Genomic DNA, 21,500 nt, shown 5'->3' with positions numbered 1-21,500 from the left:
TTGGAATTTATCGCTGTAAGACAAGATTATTTTGAGTTAATTATGAAATAGACTGGTTTTGGTTTATACTAAACTATGAGACTTGTTGTTTGACGATTATATGATTGCTGAACAACGTCGGTGTCGACTAACCCCGGTCTCGGGATGTGACAGTTTGAGTTAGTCAAAAATGGTTGGTTTGATTATATAAGCAATGATGTTTTAATTTTTGTTTTGTTCCCTAAACTTCACCAATAAATACCCATTCATTCTTCATTCCAAAATCACACCAAAATACAAAATCCTCTCATCTACAATCATAAGTGTAGAAGTGAGACAAATGATTTAGTGTGAGATTTCTTGAGGAGTGTTTATCCTTGGAAGGAATAGGATTAGTGGAGAGAAAGTGAGTGTTAAAATCAGAGTGTTCTGAGTGAAATATTTTGTATTCTCAATTCTCTTGTTTTCTTTGTTATTAATAAAGAAGTGATCTTATTGAGAGGTTTAGAGTGGACGTAACCCAATCTTGGGGTGAACCCCTATAAATATTGGTGTCCATCTTATTCGTTGTTTATATCACTTATGATGTTCCGCTGCGATGTTACCTCGTTTATTTCTCTGATATCCCAACACTTTATTCGTTAATTGGTGTGGCGAAGAAGTACCTGAGAGTCTGTGACGATGATTTTTTCTTCAGTTTTTCCAATTTTTTTGAGTTAATAGGTCGGGCACGGGATTATCCGACCTGTATCTTGGCGAGGCGATCTCGGACAGCGGTGTGATGCAACCGGAGATCTGCAGCCATGGCGTGGTTGTGTTTCCTCTGAAGATCCGAGCCTCCAATTTTTTATTTTTCTTCTTTTTCTTAGCATGAATTTTTCTGTATTTATAATTATAATTATCGTTGTTTGTTGAAATGATAAATTGCAGAAATCTTGGTGTTTTATGAAATAATGTGGAGCAGAAACTGATTTTAAAATTCAAGAAACTATTGGTATTTTTTGGCTAGAGTTCTACATGAGTTGGATAAAATATTTGAGAGTTTAATATAAACTTGGACAATCCTCTCTCCTTAAGTTAGTTTTTAGATTGAGCTAGGTCCAAGTCTCAATCTTAACATGGTATAAGAGCTCAAGTGGCACCGTTATGTGTTGGATTGCCTATAGTTGAATCATTTGTAAACTTACACTCTATATTCATTCCTGGATGTGAGATGATATGTTAGCTGTCTCACATCGGTTGGATAAAATCTCTGGCGTGAGAGGGTGTGTTAGTTGTCTCACAAAGATAAAATCTCTGGGAGTTGCACATATCGACTTAGACAATTCTTCCCTTTAAGCTAACTTTAGGGTTGAGTCATATCTAAGTTTCAATCTTAACAGGTTATGTATCGACTCAAAAAACATTTCCTTTGATCTTGTTTCGGTATTGTTTGGTTGTGTTTCAACTTGAAAATGTGATCTTAATTGTGACGAAGGTGGCAATTTTATGGCAAAACATGTTCATTCTATTTCAACTCCAAAATGTTGTTTCCGTTTTGGTGACTTTCTACAAGTTTTGCTTTGTTCAAAATAGTTTCTATGCTCGATTTACGGTTAAAATTTCTTATGATCATGTCCTGGGGTAATTTCCTTGACGTGATAGTTGATGTTTCCTTTGGTGACTTCTTACTAGTTTTGCTTTGTTCGAAATCATTTCGACGCCCGATTTCCGGCTAATTTCTACTAGCTATAAGAGAATCATTAATCTAGATGTTTTCTTTGGTGAATTTTTTTAATATGTTTCGAATAGGTTTCACATGAGTCCGTAAAATGAGCTATATCCAATAGTTTTAGTCACTTTCGACGAAAAAAGACAACAAAAATTGCAATTTACTATATGACGATAAACTTTGAATAAATACATGTCTACTTACAAGATTAAAATTAAAAAAATTTCGTTCTATTTTATATAACAACCCACAAACACTTGCATTCAAGAATAAAACATAACTTGTATTGAAATCCTATACCAATACATATTTCAATTTACCACAAGAAAATTTCATAAAATAAGTGAGTAACACAATCTAATTATATTCATCATGTACAGATTATTATTACTGATATATATAAATATCTATGTGTTTATATAACATTTTCACGGATGATTTCGCCGCATTGAGGCTTCGCAGACCGACTCTGCATTGGCACGAGTTGCACCCATAAGCATTGCATCGCTAACACATTCTTCAAGGGTATCGGGTTGAGATGCATCTGCAACCTCAACCACCACCACCGAGGCTGCAAACAGCACGATCATGGTCATGAATAGCATCGAAACAACCTTGCTTGAAGCCATTTTAAGTTAGTCTATGAAAATTATTTTTTTCAGAGAGTAAATCGATAACGATGCATGTTGAAATGTAGCTACCTAGTGAAACATATATATAGAGAGGAGGGTTCTTGATTTGTGTGAAATGGGATTGTGGTAAGGAGAAATTCAAGGAAACTTACTAGTGATGGCCATTAGAAATTTAGAATCCAATGGTAAAAAGTGGCTTTTTTGCTTGCAAGTAAAAAAATGAAAAGATGGCCTTTTCCAACCACTCCTTAAATTGGATTCTTGTAAATTTTACTATACACGTGCTCAAAGTTATACCATGTAAAACTAACTGTTAATTAAATTGATTTATATAAAAAAATCAACTCAATAATTCGATATCGATAAGAATAGATAATTCGAAACTTGAAATATTTGTCATGTAAACATTTTAGAAGAAGATAAATTTAGGATCACTGTTTGAAACAATAGTCATTGGAATCCCGTGAAGTCAAACTATTTCTTTAATATACTCCTCATCTTTTTTATTCATGTTGTAAGTCGATTTCACTTGGGAAGAAATATGTAGACTTTGTAGAAATGATTGTCAATAGAACCTCATTCTCTCTCTATTTTTCTCTTTTCTCTCGTGCAAAATAAGATAAGAAAGTCATTCTTCCAACTGAAATCATATTCGGTTCCAAGACAAAGTGATTGCTTCACATGTGCGCAAACGCTGAGACGTCTGTCGCAGCATAAAAGTATAGTGCCTCGGCGCTTGGGCTGCTGTCTGGGTGCTATTTCGACGTTTCTATGTTCATTCTGGTCTTTTCTTGTTCCGTTAATGTCGTATTTGGGTCGATGTCAAATTTCAAACTCTTTTAGGATGACTTAATTAGTGGATCACAATAGCCAGATCCTCACAGTACGAGTGAGTATAATTGACCATGTTCAGTATGTTTCAATACTAGTTCTTTATTTTATTTTAATATATATTTTATATCGTCTATATGGTGAGTTGTCGTTGAGCCAAACAAACTTAAATTCCTACTCTCTAAGTAAAATGAGTGTTATGATGAGTAGGGACAAATCCACAGAGAATGAGAGATGATTTCTTTCTAGGAAAAATTAATAACAAGAGGTTTTGTTGGATAAGAACAAAATAAAATATTAAAACTAAATTAGAAAGCAAGAAAAAATAATAAATCTAAACGAGAATTAAATTACCAAATTCTGATTCAAGGAGATTTTCACTATATAATTGTGTCACTGTTCATCGGCTAACATATTATTTGTTCATGCAGTTACAAGTAATTAATTTTAGAATTATAGGGATAACCGCTAAAATCCTTGTGTTTTTCTAATTTAATTGACCAAACACAGCATTCAGTCAAAACTTATCAATAACTAACTGGACACGATAGCGTTCCATATTAATTAAAGATAACTTTTAGATTTGTGAAAACAGTTAATCCTGAAATCTAAGAACCGAGATAGCTGCAATTGATAAATTCAGTTATATTGATTTATTTAGATTAAATATATTATGATAGCACAACACATCTAATCTATGCTACTCATATACCAATCATTCATGACAATTACGGATCACTGAATTCATGATTAGCAGTTGAAAATCATATATCGAATTAAATTGTCAGATTAATTGATATACAACATTCATAGAGAATTAAATCTTAAATCAACAAATACTTGGACTAACAAGAATATTAAATTAAAATGCAAAAAGTCTCACAGTGATAAATTGAAAATAGTAAAAATATCTCCTGAATGAGAAATAAAACTTAGCCTAAAGGTGTGGAGAGGAGATGAGAAATTCTTTCGTCTTGTTCTTGTTCTTCACGTTAGTTACGATGGTAGAGAGAGAATGAGAGAAATCTATATATTTTTCAATAGTGAGCCTCCTTCTTCTTTTTGTACGTGTAGTGCTTATTGGTCAACGGGAAAGCCCATTAATCTAAAGCTTAATCCCAAAAAAGTCATATCAAAGATATGATAGAGTTTTTTTGAATAAACTCTATCTTATCTTTATTTCTCTCAATAAAAAAATATCTCTCCAATTATTTTCCACAAATCAAATACCATAATTAGGAGTCTAAAATATGATATTTTATCTTTCCAATTTTCGGAATTCAGATTTAGTTGTGCCGGCAGCTGAAAAATAGTCATAAGGCGTGATCACGCCTTGTGGAAAGACGACTTCTGAATTTTTTTCTGCTTCAAGTCTTCCACGAAGATCATATCAACAACTTTAATTATGATATAAAATCACTTTTTTTAGTCCAAATTTATCCCAATAGTAGAAAACTTTCTCCTACAATAAAATCACACAAAAATGTGTCAATCAAGCTCGTTGAAAGTAGTAACAATGAGAGATACGACAACAAAAATGCAAATTATTACGAGCTTATCACTATACTCTCGATATTTGTCGATACATATTTTTATGACAAGTATCTAAATCATTTGACATAATAACTGTTTTACCTCATCATCTTCAACATTATCCTCAAGAGGGATTGTCAAACATGATTCATTAATTTCACGACTTTCTAAGGTAATGTCATTGCCCACTTCTATTAGTTTATTTTTTTCCTATCATTGTATATTTGTTATATCCATATTTTATTTATGATGATATTATTTAATTAGTCATTGTAAAAGAAATTTAGGCAGCCAATGTTTAATGGGAGCCTATAACCTAGTGGCTAAATTGAAGTTTTCAATTAATGAATCAAATCAATCTAATTAATTGGCGATCAGAATCAAGAAATTATAGGCAAACCATTAGAGATGATACCAAAATATAAAATTTTAAAAATAATTTTTTTAATTTTTTCACTGTTAATTTAAATATTATTTAAGTAATTTTGTTGTTTTTATTTCTAGTTTTTTATTTTTTAACTTTATGGTTTTTATTTCTAGTTTTTTAATTTTTAATTTTTAATTTTTAAAAAATATGAGTAATATGGTCATTTTGTGACCATACATGATATAACGGATCATTAATATTCTACAGCTGTCATATAATATTAGAAAATATAGTTTGTATTTTAGGAGAAAAAGTATTTTACCCAAAAAAATTCAATTCGGGGTTAGATGGTGCGGGGCTTTTACTCCTTATCGTTATTAACATGCAATTTGATCATATTTAGTTAATGACAATGAAAAAGGAGTTAATTTTTTCTTCATCTTGAGCCCAAAATACGACAAGCATGCCTATTATACTTAAAATAGTATAATATAAAATCTCTTCTACACACATCACAATATAAACTATGTCCACAAATAACTACACATATATAAAGATATAAACAACTTATATTTTCGAGACATGTCCCGGTATATATATACACATTAGGATATGAGACTTAAACATCAACTCAGATGTAATTCTCTCAAAAAGTACCATATCTAGTCTACTGATAACATGTACTTGTCATTGTCCACATAGGAAAGATGATAATAGCTCTCTTATGGATGAGCGAACGACTTCAATGGAATAACCATATTAAATAAAGCATTTATATATAAAATGATATATGATATGCAATGTATATAAGTCATGATGATATTAATTCAATCACTCATACACTGAATGTATATCAGAATCAATCAAACCGCAATGAAATCATCAAAGTCCTAGCAGACACATGTGTCACAATCAAGTATAAGAGAATATTCTTATAACATCATCGACAAACATCATCAACCAAATCTCAAATTATCAATCACAGGGGTTACAAATGAGTATATTTTTATGGTTCACATAATGCCAGATAGAGTATCGTTTTCTATCCCCTAAATCAATATCAAAGTCCAATGATATCAAAGTATTCAAAGATCATAGCTCAACGTGCATATTACATCGATGTGTGTATATAAATTTTTCGTTTTAATAAAATATTTATTTTATACATCGATTTACTTGTCATGTATGCAACGTACTTCAAATATAGGAATCATAAGCACTTAATTTCACATAAATCAGCTAATCGTAAATCAAATGATACTGTTACATGTCGTGTGTTACTTGACCACAACAAACCTAATTGTTTTGTTTCTAGTTCTTGCTGTATTTCAAACACTTCATTGAGATTCCCCTATGTAAGAATTCGACATGATCTAATCTATTTACTATTCAACAGATGATTTATCATCCAAAATTAACCAAGTGATCGTGACCTATGTTTTAGCTCGTCCACCCCTTGTATCCCTTTTTTTCCCGACAATTTCATTAAAGAAATATCTAAATTTATTAGTAATTTCCTACTATATCTATATTAGCTTAGTGGACAAGAAAATAAACTCCATTACATTTGCCCTTCCAACTAGAAATCAATTGAGATATTTTCCATTTTATTCATAAATCTAATAAGAACACACAAAATCTGCCAAGTTTTCAAAGTAGATCACTAATGAGGAAAATATATATTAATCTTCCCTCTTCACAAGTTGCTTGCTACTATAGGCAAAATGAGAGATCTATTTCCCCATTCTCGCAACCAGTAACCATTTCTACAACTAGGAATTGAAGAAGCACTTTTTGGGTGAAAGATTGTTAGTTTTGCACTCAAAATTAACCAAGATTTAATCATGCAATCGATACTCAATTGTGCTTCCTAAACAAATCTATGATTTGCTCAAGGGTTTAGTACCTCCCTAAGCATCAAAACCAATACTCAAAAGAGTATGTCTTTCATAAGATGGTCTCACGGATCTTTATTCGTGAGAAGGATCACTCATGTCCATATTTACAATAAAAATTAATATATTTGACATAAAAAGTAATACTTTTTCGTGGATGACCGATATAGAATATCCGTTTCACAGGAGTTTTCGTGTACTCAAAATTCACTTGCGATTCTACGTACAGTCGGGTTAAGGACCTTGAATTGACAACTTGGTTCCGAAGATAATATAGTGGATTGAGAGCTCTATATTTGTTTTATTTGAAGGTTTCCATATCACCGAGAAATTAGATATAAGAAAATCAAAGGAAAATTAATCTTGACGTTTTATTTTATTTTAATTTTTCTTTTCACATAAGTTATGTAGAAAAACAACGATGTCAAATGAGTAATATTAAATGGTTTTAGTGGTTTCAAAAAAAAAAAGACCGAAACAAAAAACACAAGTTACTACATATAACGACCAAACTTTGAATAAGCATATTATCAAAAATCTAAACTATGTAAACATACAAGAATAAAATTAAATTTTTCCTTTTATTTTATATAACAACCCACAAACAGTTACATTCAAGAATAAAACATAACTTGTATTGAAATCCCATACCAATACTTATTTCAATTTACCACAAGAACACCCTAAATTTCATAAAATAAGTGAGTAACACAATATAATTATATTCATCATGTATAGACGATTATTATTACTGATAAATATAAATATCTATGTGTTTATTACATTTTCAAGGATGATTTCGCCGCATTGAGGCTTCGCAGACCGACTCTGCATTGGCACGAGTTGCACCCATAAGCATTGCATCGCTAACACATTCTTCAAGGGTATCGGGTTGAGATGCATCTGCAACCTCAACCACCACCACCGAGGCTGCAAACAGCACGATCATGGTCACGAATAGCATCGAAACAACCTTGCTTGAAGCCATTTTCAGTTAGTCTATGAAAATTAATTTTTTTCGAGAGTAAATCGATAACGATGCATGTTGAAATGTAGCTACCAAGCGTAACATATATATATAAAGAGGAGGGTTCTTGATTTGTGTGAAATGGGATTGTGGTAAGGAGAAATTCAAGGAAGCTTACTAGTGATGGCCATTAAAAATTTAGAATCCAATGGTAAAGAGTGGCTTTCTTGCTTGCAAGTAAAAAATGAAAAGATGGCCTTTTCCGACCACTCCTTCAATTTACTTCTTCCTTATTTCACATTCTATATTTGAATCCTGGTTGATTTTACTATACACTTGCTCAAATTTATACCATGTAAAATTAACTATTATTAGATTGATAAACAAAAATTAAACTTAATTATTCGATATCGGTAAGGATAGATAATTCGAAACTTGAACGTAAAATATACGTCATGCATGTCAACGTTTTAGAAGAAGATCGAAAATATTTTCAAGTATGGAGTATCATGTTGGATTTTTAGTTTTAACCCGATTTCGGCTACAACATTTTTAAAAAATTATTTATTTCAATGGTGATGCTACGTGTACATTCATATTTGTACATCAATTTGTACAACACAAAAAATTCTGTCTGCACTTGGTTGTTTGCATTCCATCTCGAATTTTTCCAAAAAATCTGATGTTAATTTGTTGTACGATTTCTGGCCAGAACAATTTCCGTTCCCCAACTCCATCTAACTGTAATGGTGATCTGAATTTTTGGCTATAGATAACTTCATAGCGAGCCATGTCCATCATAGCTTGATAATTTTTCTATAAGCAAATTCAGATAATGGTAACTTTATATCCCAACTGACCTAAAAATCCATTGCGCAAAACCTCAACATGTCTTCCAAAATCTGAACATATTCACTGGAATCCTGTGAAGTCGAACTATTTATTTAATATATTCCTTAGCATACTAATTAATATTGTAAGACGATTTCACTGGGAGGAAATGTGCCAACTTTCTCAAAATAATTTTCTTACAATTAGTTTTTTTCGGGGTCTTTATATTTTGAAACATTTATACAATAACTTCATTATCAATTGTTAGAAATATTTCTTTCTCTACACTAACAATGAGGTTATCGTTTATCCAATCATCACACATTTGATCGAAAACACCATATGTACAGTCACACTCATAACCAATAGAATTAATATATAACATATTATCACTAGCAATTTGATTATTTATTTAAAAGTAAATTGTATAATAATGTATGACATATTTAATAAAAAAAATGAAAATATATGAAATATGGTGTTAGATATTTAAGTTTAAGAATTTTAAGAAGTCTACAATAACTTAATCGTAACTAAGATAATTTACTATTTTAATAACTTTAATTAAATTTTACAAGAAGAATATAAAGATATACAATTTGATTAATAAAAAAAATTTATGGACCGGTGTAAGTGGCAGTTGCCTCCACTAGGCCAAGGGAATCGGCCCATGTAGTCGTTTGGGTCGTTCCGATTTCATTTTTGAGCTTAGTTTTTGGTAAAACGACAACCGCTCGATCTTACAGCACATATTTCAATACTTCTGAGTTATTTTATTTCTTATATATATTTTATATCGTCTATAATCACGATATTTGTCAAATACATATTTTTATAACACATAACTAAATCATTTGCCATATCAATCATTTTACATCATCATCTTCAACATTATCCTCAAAAGGTTGTCAAACACCAGTCATTTCATGACCTTCTAAATTGTGTCTGCCACTATCCACTTCTATTAGTTTATTTTTTTTTATTTATTACACCGATATATTTTATTTATGATAATATTTAATTAATCCTTGTAAAAGAAATTTAGACAGTCACAGTTTAATGGGAACTATCGACTAGTGAGTAAAATAAAGTTTTATATTAATTAATCAAATAAATCTAATTATTTGACAATCAGAATGAAGAAATTTTGTGAAAAATTTAGAGATGATATTAAAATTAAAATATTAAACATTATTTTGTTTTAAGTTTTTTTCACGATTAATTTAAATAACTATTCAAGTCCAATGAGTTTTTCTTTGTTACAAAAATTTATGGTTCTTTATTTGGAGTTATAATTTTTCAAAATATATATATATGTAACTGGAAGGTTGTTCGAGACACTGGATTCGAGGTTGGGCAACGAATATGTTATGGAAGCAGCACAGAGACTGCTTTTGTTAGGTATGGTTGCCTGGGAGAGGCCGAAAACAAAGGCAATACTTCAAATGATCGTGTCAAAAACTGTTCCAGTGCCTTTGTCCAAGCCAGCAGTGGTATATTTATTCTGCCGGTACGACTCTGATGGGGACTCGATTAGGGCGGACTCGACTGGATACAGTAGGCCGGAGAACCATATTCGATATGGTGACCCTATGGTGTAATTTCATATGTTAAGAAGTATCATCAAAATGAATTCTTGAATTGAATTTTTGCTTGTTTATTTTAAGCCTGGTGGGAAGTCAAACGTATATTTCTCTATTATAGTAGTTTTTTTCAAGTGCTGTGTTGATATAAAGGGATGAATGGAAAATATGAATAGGCTATGTCCATAAGTTTCTACAGAATATTCTTACATTATATGTGAGAGTTAAGAATTTTGGTGCATGCGATAAGATATTAGGTCAGATTTACAACAATTTTCATGTTCATTACCTGCCTAGCTCAACTTAACCAAATTCTAGATAAATAAAGCAGACATGTTGAAATTGTATAGACCACAAAATTTTGGAAGACAAATATTTCAGTGGATTCACACTTTTGATTCCAAGAAAGGGAGAAATCAGAAAACCAATACCAGTATTGGTTTTGATTTGAATATTTGGACAATTTTTTACTGTACAAAAGATTCTCAACTAACCACTCTTGCCACAACATAAATCTCCGAGTTTTCTGATGAACAAGCAAAGCAAACAAGTCGTTCCTTTGCCACGAGACCTCCTTTCTACACTATACCGGAATAGCCAATGACATCAAATATGGAAGATTTTGTAGGCACGGAAGGAAACTCACATTGAATGACGAGTATCGGTCTTTTCTCTTTGAATTCGTTCTTCTTGTATCTCTTCCAGATCCTCATCATCTTCTGCCCTTCGTCCTGCCTGTTCCTTCCAGTACGTTATTAACTTCTTCAAACGAGCCACCTCCTTTGATGAAACATTTTTACTGGGATCATTAACAATAGATCGCACTCTGGAAGCATACCTGTTGATTTCATGGAGTGGAGATTGTCAACTGTAAAGCGAAACACACTAGCTTTCAAGAAAATGAACAAAATATGCTTTTGGGAGCTTAAACATTCAATTTTCTAAATATGTGGACGTCATTGACAAGTGATGATGGACTTCGCGTCTTTCAGTATGCCAAAAACTATTAACAGTTATAACCATGTAAAGAAATATTTTAATATCGTATAACCACCCAAATAACACATCATGATCGTAGTGCCATATAACACGACAGGGACATACCATCGGCCAATCCACCATCAGTCATTCGTGCAACCTACAACTACGTATGTGATCTTAACATTGATATCAAAGCGCTTACCACCTACCATTGTATTACCAACTGTAGCTTTCAAAATATCGATGAGCATTTGATCCTACATGTAATTTTCTAAGTAGATGAAATGAGAAGACTAACATGCAAAACCAACTATAAAAGTGGTGTATGCAGATTATATAGGTGCAAGGGAGTCTAAGCATACATTAAAGAGTTGTAAGTCTCATCCAAATTTGATTCGGCAGGAGATATGTTGACAAACATCAAAGTTTTAGCATTTCCACCAAGGGAGTCACTCATCAGCATGGTCAGCTTGTGATTTCGGTAGGGGATGTGTTGATTGCCTGAAGATAAAGCACCAATGACATCACCCAGAGCGGAAAGTGATTTATTAATGCTTTGAGCTTCCTTCAACTGATTTCCAGAAGAGCCCGACTTCTTCACTCTTTCAGATCCAGCGAGATCCACAAAGCTCAACTGCAAAAATTAACCATTTATAACCCAAATAAAATGAAATATGACGATGTTAAATACGATTTTTTTCAATACGCACCTTTCCTCTGGCAACAGATTGAGTTTGAAGATTAGTACTCTCGATAATAACAGAGAGTACCAAATGCGACCTTGAACTCTGCTCATTCATAAGAGTCTCAGTCGTATGACGTTGTTCAGATCCTCTCTCAATAATACTTCTTAATTCATCATATGTTGAAATGGATACAACGGTCACATTGTCTACAACAACCATTCCCTACTAAGACAAAATGGCCAAGCATATAACGATGTGAGAAAACACAACTTTCCATAAACTAAAAAATTATGGAAGAAACAAAAAAATAAAGACTTATTCTAATCAAATATATATCTTTGATAAATATTCAAAGGCAATAACCTTAGAGTCTTTCTTGATGTCCAATTTCAAGCGCTTTGCATTCTTAGGCTGTAGAAGATCTAGCAAAGTATCTTGATATAGTTCAACCATATACGCCTGCACATACTCACAAAATTATTTATTATGACTAATCTATAAAATCTGCCACTCAACAAGTGTAAAAAAGAATGGTATTGGCATCGATAACCAATAAAATTCATAACAAAAAAGATGATTTTCAGGAAGATCTGTTAGCATTCAAAATTAATTACCTTCAATGTAAATGAAAACTTATTATTGTCACGCTTCATGATTTTAAAAAGTTCAGATATAGCTCGTGGAGTGAGACCATGATTGCTCTCGGATCCATAAATTGTAAATGTCTTCCCAGATCCAGTTTGTCCATAAGCAAATATGCACACATTGTAACCATCGACAGCAGATTGCACCAGGTACTGCACTCAAGTGAAATCTTTAATGATCACAACCAAAGTGATTCAAAAGTAAATGAGAATATTCTCTCAAAAAAAAAGTTAAAAGAGAATATGTGCCAAAAAAATGACAATTATTCAATATATCTATATAAATAAAGTATCTTTGAACTTGCCTTGGTATCCTCAAAAACATCATCTTGAGTTGCATGGCCATCAAAAACACGATCATACATGTGTTGTTTCACTTTGTCATCTTTCCACAAGTGTTCAACAGTAAACTCATCAACATTCACTAAGACATCTCTTTCCTTCTCTGATATTTCTTTTTCGCTAAGAGGCCGCAATCGACAATACACTCGAATCTTGCCTTTCATGTCTGAAAAGTATCAAAATTGCAAAGCATAATCATTCAATTATAAATAGGGTAGACATGCATAGTTAGTTCATAAACGAAGAATGATAGATTCAAATGATAAATAAATTTATACTGTGAAGCATAAATATAACCTTCCATCATGTTAAAATATCGTTTTCTCATAACTTGTTCTTCTTTGTAAAGTGCCTGCATTTCAGCTAATTGGGCTCCTTGCATCTTCAAAATTGCAGCAGCTTGTTCGTTCTTTCTGTCAATATCCTATGTATGGAACTATTTATTAATATTTTGGGAATGTAACTATCAATTGATTTTAAAGCACAAATGATGATATATAGGAGTTACAAGCACTAGAAAATAAAAATATAGTATAAAGATTTCACCTCTTTCATTTCTCTCAACTCTTCTAATTCCCTCAGATTATTATGCAATGAAGACAATTCTACATCCTTAGTTGCAATGATTGATTGAGAAACAATCAAACTTTGTGTGGCCTCTTCCAGTTTCTTTTCAAGTTCAGAAACACGAAGCTTCGTTGTCTTGCATTCGTGTTCAAAGTTTTCCTTCATAATTGCAATCTGCATTTGAAGAATGACATAAATAAGTTATTAGATAGTAAACTATCATAGAATTGGCTAATTAAAAACAATTAAAAAGAAACTCGTCTTTCTACCTCATCTGCATTTTTTCTGTCAAGCCTTGAAAGTCTTTCTTCGATAGATAATTTCTCATTTGCAAGTTTCCTTTTTGATTCTTCAACTGCATGCAACTCAGCAGTGCGTACTTTTAATTCATCTTGAATCTTACACAAGACCTATTTATTCAGGTTTAAAATATAGGTAAACCTTCTTGTGTAAAGGACAGAGACACATAATAAAACCAAACACCAGTTCCAACGTTAATAAATTCACATCTATATACCTGATTATTAGCTTCAACCAACTCTTTTCTGATGTTATTTTCCAACCCTCGGCTGTTCAACTTTGCAAACCTCACTTCAAGGCTTTGTTTCTCCAATAATGTAGCCTACAGAAAATCGATAATAAAAAAAAAGGCAAACACCAATCAAAATTGAATTTGAATTCGCGAAGATAATCACCTGAAGTGCTGAATCTTTTCCATCACACAACGTTCGCAGTTTATCACGTTCAGTGATGACTTCATCCAAGTATTGCTTCTCAGACCTCAACCTACCTTTTACATTCTCCAATTCTTCTTTCGTTTTCAGTTCTTGCATTTGCTTTCCACGCAGATCTTCTTGCAACTTGGAAAACATAAAACAACATTTAGAAAAGGTTTGAGAATGAAATCTGGGCAATAAACTGATCAGTAAATCACATATTCTTCTTCAATATAAAACTCAATATGACAGGTCAAAGGAATGTCAGGCCATTATAAGAACAAAAAAGGGTGGATCCTTCTCTAAGCATTTAATAACTTACTTGATTGGCTTTATTCTCTGATTCTTCAAGTAATTTTGACAATTCCAACACACGCTTCTCATTGACGTCCATAGGTGGAGGTGGTTTAGCATGATCTGAAGAAAGGCCATTAACTGAACCATTAGCAGCAGCACGTGCTTTGGAATAACGCCGTAGCATCACATCATTTATATGTGTTTGAAGGGCAACACATATTTCCTCTCCCTGAGTTTAGTGGAAAGGTAAATCATCCAAGATCAGGAACTCTTACAAAACAGGATAATAACATCTACAAATTCAATGGCAGAATCTACGTGTGAATAATAATTATTTAACCTGCTTTGTTTCAAACTGAAATATATGCAAAACACCAGCAACTCTCATCTTAAAAAATACAGCAGTATTACTGCTGCCAAATTGCATTATGTCCCTTAATTCAGCTGAATGTAGATATTCCTTAGGAACAGGACGGAAAAAATGAACCTGGATAAACAAACATACCATACTTAGGCATCTACTATCTGCTATGGTAGTTATAAATGTCAAACCCAGAAAGATAAAAATTATTCATACCCCGCGCTTGTTAATGCCTAGTATGAGTTTTCCTGGCAAGAGTCCAATGGGATCGTCAATCTTACGGACAGTAAAGAAAACTGAGTTCCCATAGGGCAGTGTTCTTAAGATCCGTAAAAATTGTTGCCGAGCATCATCTTTTGTCAAATTTTCCTGCAAGAATTTATTCAATAATTTTAAGGACTACTTCATAGATCTTTAGATATATCAAAAGAAGTTACCGCAGATATCTAATTCGTAAAGTATAAAAAAACAATGAAGAGAGTTGAAAGCATTATGCATATTGAATATTGAATATTGAATATTGAATATCATAACTTCCCATAATATTTATAGGTAACGTTAGAAAGGAACTGGTACAAAAACATGCGCAAAAGTTTTTGCAAGGGAAGCATAACCGTTGAAGAATACATACAAAACAAAAACTTTCACCTATTGTTTTCATGTAAATAAATGTGTTTAAGTTATTTGAACACTTGGAATAAAGCATTTTCATAGATCAAATTTACTTGATCCTCAAAATTTTAGAAAATTGGAACAATATAAAAATGGTTCTCACCATCGAACGATACCGAGAAAGAATATCTAGTTCCCAATCTCTTTTGGCTCGAGTAATAGCAATTTGCCTGGGCAGAAATCTTTCCAGAAGAGATGTCCAATCTCTAGACATATATAAACGAAGAAAATGGTAAGTTATTTCTAAAAGAAACAGTATGCACAAATTCCCATGTAACAGCAAATTAGAAACTCTTACATATGTATAATTAAGAAACAAAAATCATGGACCAATTGGAAGAAACATCAGCACGAAAAAGAAACAGGGAAGATGACTCACGTGCAGGTTTCGGGAGAAACTATATATCCAATTTCAACCAAAATCTGCAAACCAGAGAGCTGTGCAGCGTCATCTTTACCAACAGGATAATTGCCTAATACATAATCATGTTGCAGCTGTAACAAGAAAAAGACAGAAAAAGTGAACCAAGAAAATAGTGTGAAGCCAATTTTAGAACTAGAACAATGGGGATAGAAATCGACAAAAATAATTACAAAGCAAAACAAAAGGTCAAAACAGACATACTTGGACATATGATAATTGCACAAACATTGGATCTGTAACAGCTTCATCCGACTCTCTAAATAGCTTCTTCTTGAATGTTAGTTTACAATGCAAAATCTCTCCTTTACTTCGGTCCTTTGAAGCTTTGAAGTCAGAGAGTAGATCTCCAATATATTTATTATCATCTAAACCAATGTAGTCCTCTGCATATAATAAGAACAATTTCTTAAACTAATGTGGGAAAAAGGGAGCAAAGAGTTACTTGACAATTTTAGGTAATTAGAAACTATAACCAAGTATTGCAACCCAACCAAGGTAACTAAATAAAGAGTGTTGCGACATTTTAATCTAAGTACCATTTCCGAGGTCTGGAGATTTCGAACCAATTACAGCCTTCCGACAGTCGAACAAACTAAAGCTAGAATATGCTGATAACTTGATTATCCCAGCAAGCTCCTGAAGTTTGAATAAACCAACACATGCAATCAATGATAAGGTTTTCAATAATGCAACGAGAAAAAGTTAAAAGATTATGGCACAACTGAAACATCCATGAAAATAAGAAATTCAGAAGGCATGGAAAAATAAATTTCCTGGCCACCCAAGAAAAAGAACTTTAAAGATAATATAATGAAGAACAACTAAAAACTTTTTGAAATCGGCCATGTTATATATTTCCGCTGATAAGGCGTAAAAATAATACAATCATTTGTAAAGTCATTTGATGCATCTGATCTAATATGCATGCATAAACACACAAGAGAAGCTGAAGCAGTACCTCAACAGCATCAGCTACAGTTGTGGCCATGTCATATGTAATCTCTTCAAAGGTTTCATCCAAGAAAAACACTATGGTTGTAAGCTTTTTACCAGTCAAAAGAGCTTCAATCTCCTCGCGTCCAGGTATAATATGCCTTGGTCCAGCCTTGACAGACCGTTTTAATGCATTTAATGTATTCATTGCAAGGAATTGGACCTCAGAATCAGTACTAACACTGTGTGCAATAGTATGCACATACTCCGACAAATACCCACCAATTTCCTTGCTAGGAGACATGCATGTTGAGCATAAATACATTAGCTCCCATGCTTTAATCAAACAGTTCCTACAGATGACAGAAGCATAATCAATATATCATCGAGAAACGATAGAACGGGTGAAACATGTACAACCCTAATTAAGGCACTCAATCAATTGACTCAATCTATTCCCAAGAAAATAACTATTGAGAAAAATTCACATGACGAAAGAAAATTTATTAAATTTTTAGCCTCACCTTATCTAAATACGTATTACTTACCTATCAGGATTATTTCTAGTCTGTTTTGAGATTTGGGTAAAGAGCTCATCTCGAAGTTCAGAACGCTTCAAAGCCTGCTTGTAAATTTTGCAAACGAGCTCGATGCGATCCTCTAAACTAGTTGGTGTAAATCGATCAGAGGAATCGACTCCAGTGTACTTCAGGATAATCTGGAACATCTTAACCGCTCTGCTCACAAGATCACCATTCATTTTTAGCAGCGAGGTTGGAATAGGATCCTGTCAAAAAGGTAGCACACCTTGCATATACAAGACTAAGAATGAAATAAAAAGCCAACAAAAAACACATTAAACTACCTTTTGGAAACACAGCATATCCTCAAATGTGAATTTCTCTCTAACTTGCGGTCCCACCGCCTTTTTAGAGAAGAAACCTCGTTTTCCTGCCGAATTAATCTGCTTTTGCATTGCTCTCAAAAATCCTTCGACCTGAAAAAAAAATGAAAATCAATCATAACAAACTCTGACTAACCAAAAGTAATAATGTGTTGAATATAAACTTGCATAATATAGTCTAGTATCTCCAAAACCAATTTAAAAACTCACATTTAAACTTACAAAGTTTTGTCAATTACTCAATTACAAATTGTCAAAAGGCAAGAACTTTGATTTTCACCTGGAATTTATCAATCAATGGTATAGCACCGGCAAGTTCCGGAGACATAACTGATGTGAGAGTATTGGGCGTGCTGCAAGTCAAATAAGGTAAAACTCAATAAAAAGGTAACTCAATTTAATGGAACTAGTATCTGTCATGAAAAACAAAATCAACAATTCACAGGCCTCAGAGAAAGAATGGAGAAAAACTTACGGAGGGGCAAAGTTGGAACCATCCGAATCATAATCTTCTCCATTTGAGGTGGCCAAGGAGTGATTGGAAGGGATTTCAAAGCCATTACTAGATCCAAATGAAGATCTGCTTGACAACAAGCTTTGCGCCAGATCAGATGCCATTTCCCCAAACAAGCACCAATATCCACTTTCCTATATTCGAAAATATTTTTTTCCTTTTATCACAACAATCAACTATAATTCAGCTCTTAGCTTTGAATCATGCTGCGTACAGATTCTGTCCAAAGAAGACAAAAAATACTGTTGTGGGAATCTTTAAACACCAGGACAAGTACAGTAATAAACACGAGAAGCCATATCATTTAATCCGACGTATTATCCACAAAAAGTAATCAAAGCTACAATCAGAGAACAAAATTTTCAAGAAATTTCACAAACATTTTTGGTTCAATCAAAATCTTTCACGAAAGATCACAAGTAAATCCACAAACCCCTGAGATCCTTATAATAATAGTAAAGTAATAATAGCTACAAGTAAACATGTGACGGCCCGAGTCCTGATTAATATTTAATTATCGAACAATCGGGATAAATTAGTTTAAACAGCGAAAACATGTAAATATTTTCCTTCTAGACCTGCAGAAATTTTGGCATAACCTGCACGTAGTTAGGACATGCTAAAAATCTCACAACTCCTCGAAACAATTATCCGCTCTTAAATATAAAATCCAATATCATAATCCAATAACAAAAAGGCCGACTGGCCAACAACAAAACAAGTTTGCATGCATATTCGCATTGGCAGTATTAAATTAAATCACATGCAGAACCGCACTGGCTTGATCACACCATCATTCAAATCCAAAGGAGTAAAAATATAATCAGAATGCAACTAGGGGCATCTCCTTGGTAAATGCACAGACTCCCAACAATATAATAATATTATCTGGGAAACTCGACCAACACACTCACTGGGCGACGCTAGTTGACGCTCCACCACACATAAAATCAACCCGTGAAACCTGCTATGGAACCAACAACCACTACATCATAAGAAAACAGAGGAGGGACCGTAGTACGACAAACCAATAAAATCATGACGAATACAAGGAACATGAAATAAAGTCCAGTAAGATGCAATGAAATACAATGCATGTAAGATAACACTGGAATAACGGATACCAAATGTAGCCCAAGAATAATGTATCATCATAGTGGCCACCCGTGCCAAGAATGCAGCGTCCAAATATTTGCTTGCCCTTAAACGTAGCATCAAGGGAACAGTAGCTACACACTTGCCTCATGTTATCATATGGAGTGTGCTAATCCTATGTCACTCGCTCCACCGATGACTCGTATTCATCTCAACAGATTGGATATAATGGAAAACAACAACAGTAATCAATGGAATTCAGGGCTCTACATGCCATGCAACACAGTTAATGTTCTTATTTAACGAATATCCCTTAATTTTCCAATAAAATTTATTTAAAACTAAGGACTTATTTTATAAAAGAAACTAGGGAATGGGACCATTCTCAACCCTTCACGTTAACAATCATCATAAATGAGTGAATGCAACACATCATCCACAATAAAAATAAGACACGTCACAGCTCATCACAAAACACTTTGACGACATTACACATCATTATAGTCGTCGCAGTGAAACCAGTTCATATGTATCTCAATCCAACACTTACAATACCACAGAATTCCTTGAATATCTCCTTGATAATCCAAACTTGTGACATAAAATAATTATAACATTAAACTCTTACTTTTTCACAATTTAATTTAACTTATTAATTTGAGTTAATCATTTTACAGTAATTCGCCTATTAAGCCTAAAATTCCAGAAATAACAATTTAGGCTTTTAAATTCCCACAAGTTGGCGACTTATAAACAAGATTCCCAAAATCATCATTTTCAATTTCAAATGTCAGGCTAGAATTTAAACTAGTTATCCAAAATTCTCAAATTGTCAAAACTAGTTTTCAAGTGTCGAACTAATATTTCCAAGATTCCATCATAATCATATAATTTCGAACTAAAATCCCATAATAAAAATTTTAGTTCAAATATAACACAAATTCCCATTTCTAGCCGAATTAATTCCATAATTCACAATATAATTCCCAAAGCAACAATATCCATAATATGTATCGAAATATTTCCCAAAACTTATCGATAAAATTTATAGATTCACGGAAATATACCTCAAGGTCAATCAACTTTGGTACCAATAATAATAACCCAATAAATCATCAATAACGAGCTAATAAGCCAACGTAAACCGAATTAAATTAAAGAGAAAAAAAATCTTACTTCCGGGCAGCCTAAAAATGGTCAAGAATAATCTGGAATGATCGAGCTTTACACCTTAAAATCGAAGTAAGCTCAAAAAATCAGTCGACAACGGCTAGGCACGGCGGGACTTGACTGGAAAGCCACGAGCGCGAGGAACAAGAAGGGGTGGTAGCGAAGCTTGCAACTTTCTGTCCAAGCATAAATCGAGCTATCCACTGCCTACAATGGAGGTTTCCAGCGACGGTAACCGCGCAGATTCCGACGCGAAACAGGGGGTGACAGGTCAAGATTTTGGAGTTTATGACGTGGGCTTCAAAACCCTCCACCCATTTCGCAAAACGGCAGCAAACTCAGGCGTCGAAGGTGGCAACAAGGGTTTGAGATCTGGTTATAGATAGAGAGGTATACTAGAGAGGAAATGATGAGAGAGAGAACCACATACAAGAAACTGTACAAAAATACATTTCATCAATCTGCGAACAATAATAAAAAGCAAACGGAGAGTAAATCAAATATACATATCACAATAATTCACGAATAATGTCAAAGCAAAGTCGATCCCCCGACCCAGACAGAGTGTGGAGGGAGAAAGAGGATATGGTGGGATGGAGTCACGAGAATATTTTTTAAAAATTTATTTCCCAGCTTCGTCTCTTTCTTACAAGTAGTTATATGATATGAAATGAAATGAAATGAAATTTTTTTTCCTTCTTGCCGGCCAGTATTTGGATCTTAGAGAGAGAAAATTTATAATTTTTTATTTACATTTTTTAAATTAATTAAATAAAAGAGAAATGATCAATAAATCATTCTAGCAACAATTTTATTTTCCAGTCCCAATTTAAATTTTGTTTGTTCTCACCCTCTAAGCAAACTC

General features: G+C 33.1%; 1 protein-coding gene and 1 long non-coding RNA gene across 2 annotated transcripts; both read right to left on the bottom strand.

Annotated features, from left to right (window-relative positions):
• Positions 1 to 1,829: 1,829 nt before the first annotated feature.
• LOC140960882 (uncharacterized) lies at positions 1,830 to 2,400 on the bottom strand. Its single transcript, XR_012172270.1, has 2 exons — positions 2,115 to 2,400; positions 1,830 to 1,984 (listed from the first exon to the last, which is right to left on the bottom strand). It is a non-coding gene; the product is annotated as an uncharacterized lncRNA (long non-coding RNA).
• Positions 2,401 to 10,648: 8,248 nt separating this feature from the next.
• On the bottom strand, positions 10,649 to 21,244 carry LOC140960805 (kinesin-like protein KIN-14I). Its single transcript, XM_073419086.1, has 24 exons — positions 20,642 to 21,244; positions 18,332 to 18,589; positions 18,137 to 18,209; positions 17,818 to 17,949; positions 17,501 to 17,739; positions 16,978 to 17,305; positions 16,556 to 16,655; positions 16,221 to 16,402; positions 15,975 to 16,090; positions 15,699 to 15,801; positions 15,140 to 15,292; positions 14,903 to 15,049; positions 14,588 to 14,791; positions 14,245 to 14,409; positions 14,067 to 14,171; positions 13,819 to 13,959; positions 13,529 to 13,723; positions 13,280 to 13,406; positions 12,946 to 13,148; positions 12,611 to 12,793; positions 12,360 to 12,455; positions 12,021 to 12,218; positions 11,673 to 11,944; positions 10,649 to 11,167 (listed from the first exon to the last, which is right to left on the bottom strand). Exons 2-24 carry the CDS (start codon positions 18,472 to 18,474, stop codon positions 10,972 to 10,974), a joined length of 3,801 nt encoding a protein of 1,266 aa, XP_073275187.1. The 5' UTR covers positions 18,475 to 18,589; positions 20,642 to 21,244; the 3' UTR covers positions 10,649 to 10,971.
• Between the last annotated feature and the right edge of the window lie 256 nt (positions 21,245 to 21,500).

Source organism: Primulina huaijiensis, chromosome 16 (genome assembly GCF_012295235.1).
Source record: "Primulina huaijiensis isolate GDHJ02 chromosome 16, ASM1229523v2, whole genome shotgun sequence".
In the NCBI taxonomy this organism is placed as follows: Eukaryota; Viridiplantae; Streptophyta; class Magnoliopsida; order Lamiales; family Gesneriaceae; genus Primulina; species Primulina huaijiensis.
This window is presented reverse-complemented; position numbering and strand designations above follow the sequence as displayed.

Excerpts from the sequence above, each read along its gene's own strand:
- LOC140960805 (XM_073419086.1), bottom strand. The coding sequence starts at position 18,474 with ATGGCATCTGATCTGGCGCAAAGCTTGTTGTCAAGCAGATCTTCATTT. Across the intron at positions 16,403-16,555 it reads ATCTCCAGACCTCGGAAATG|AGGACTACATTGGTTTAGAT; the intron begins GTACTTAGATTA and ends TATTATATGCAG. Across the intron at positions 14,410-14,587 it reads CAGAGAATAAAGCCAATCAA|TTGCAAGAAGATCTGCGTGG; the intron begins GTAAGTTATTAA and ends ATGTTTTCCAAG.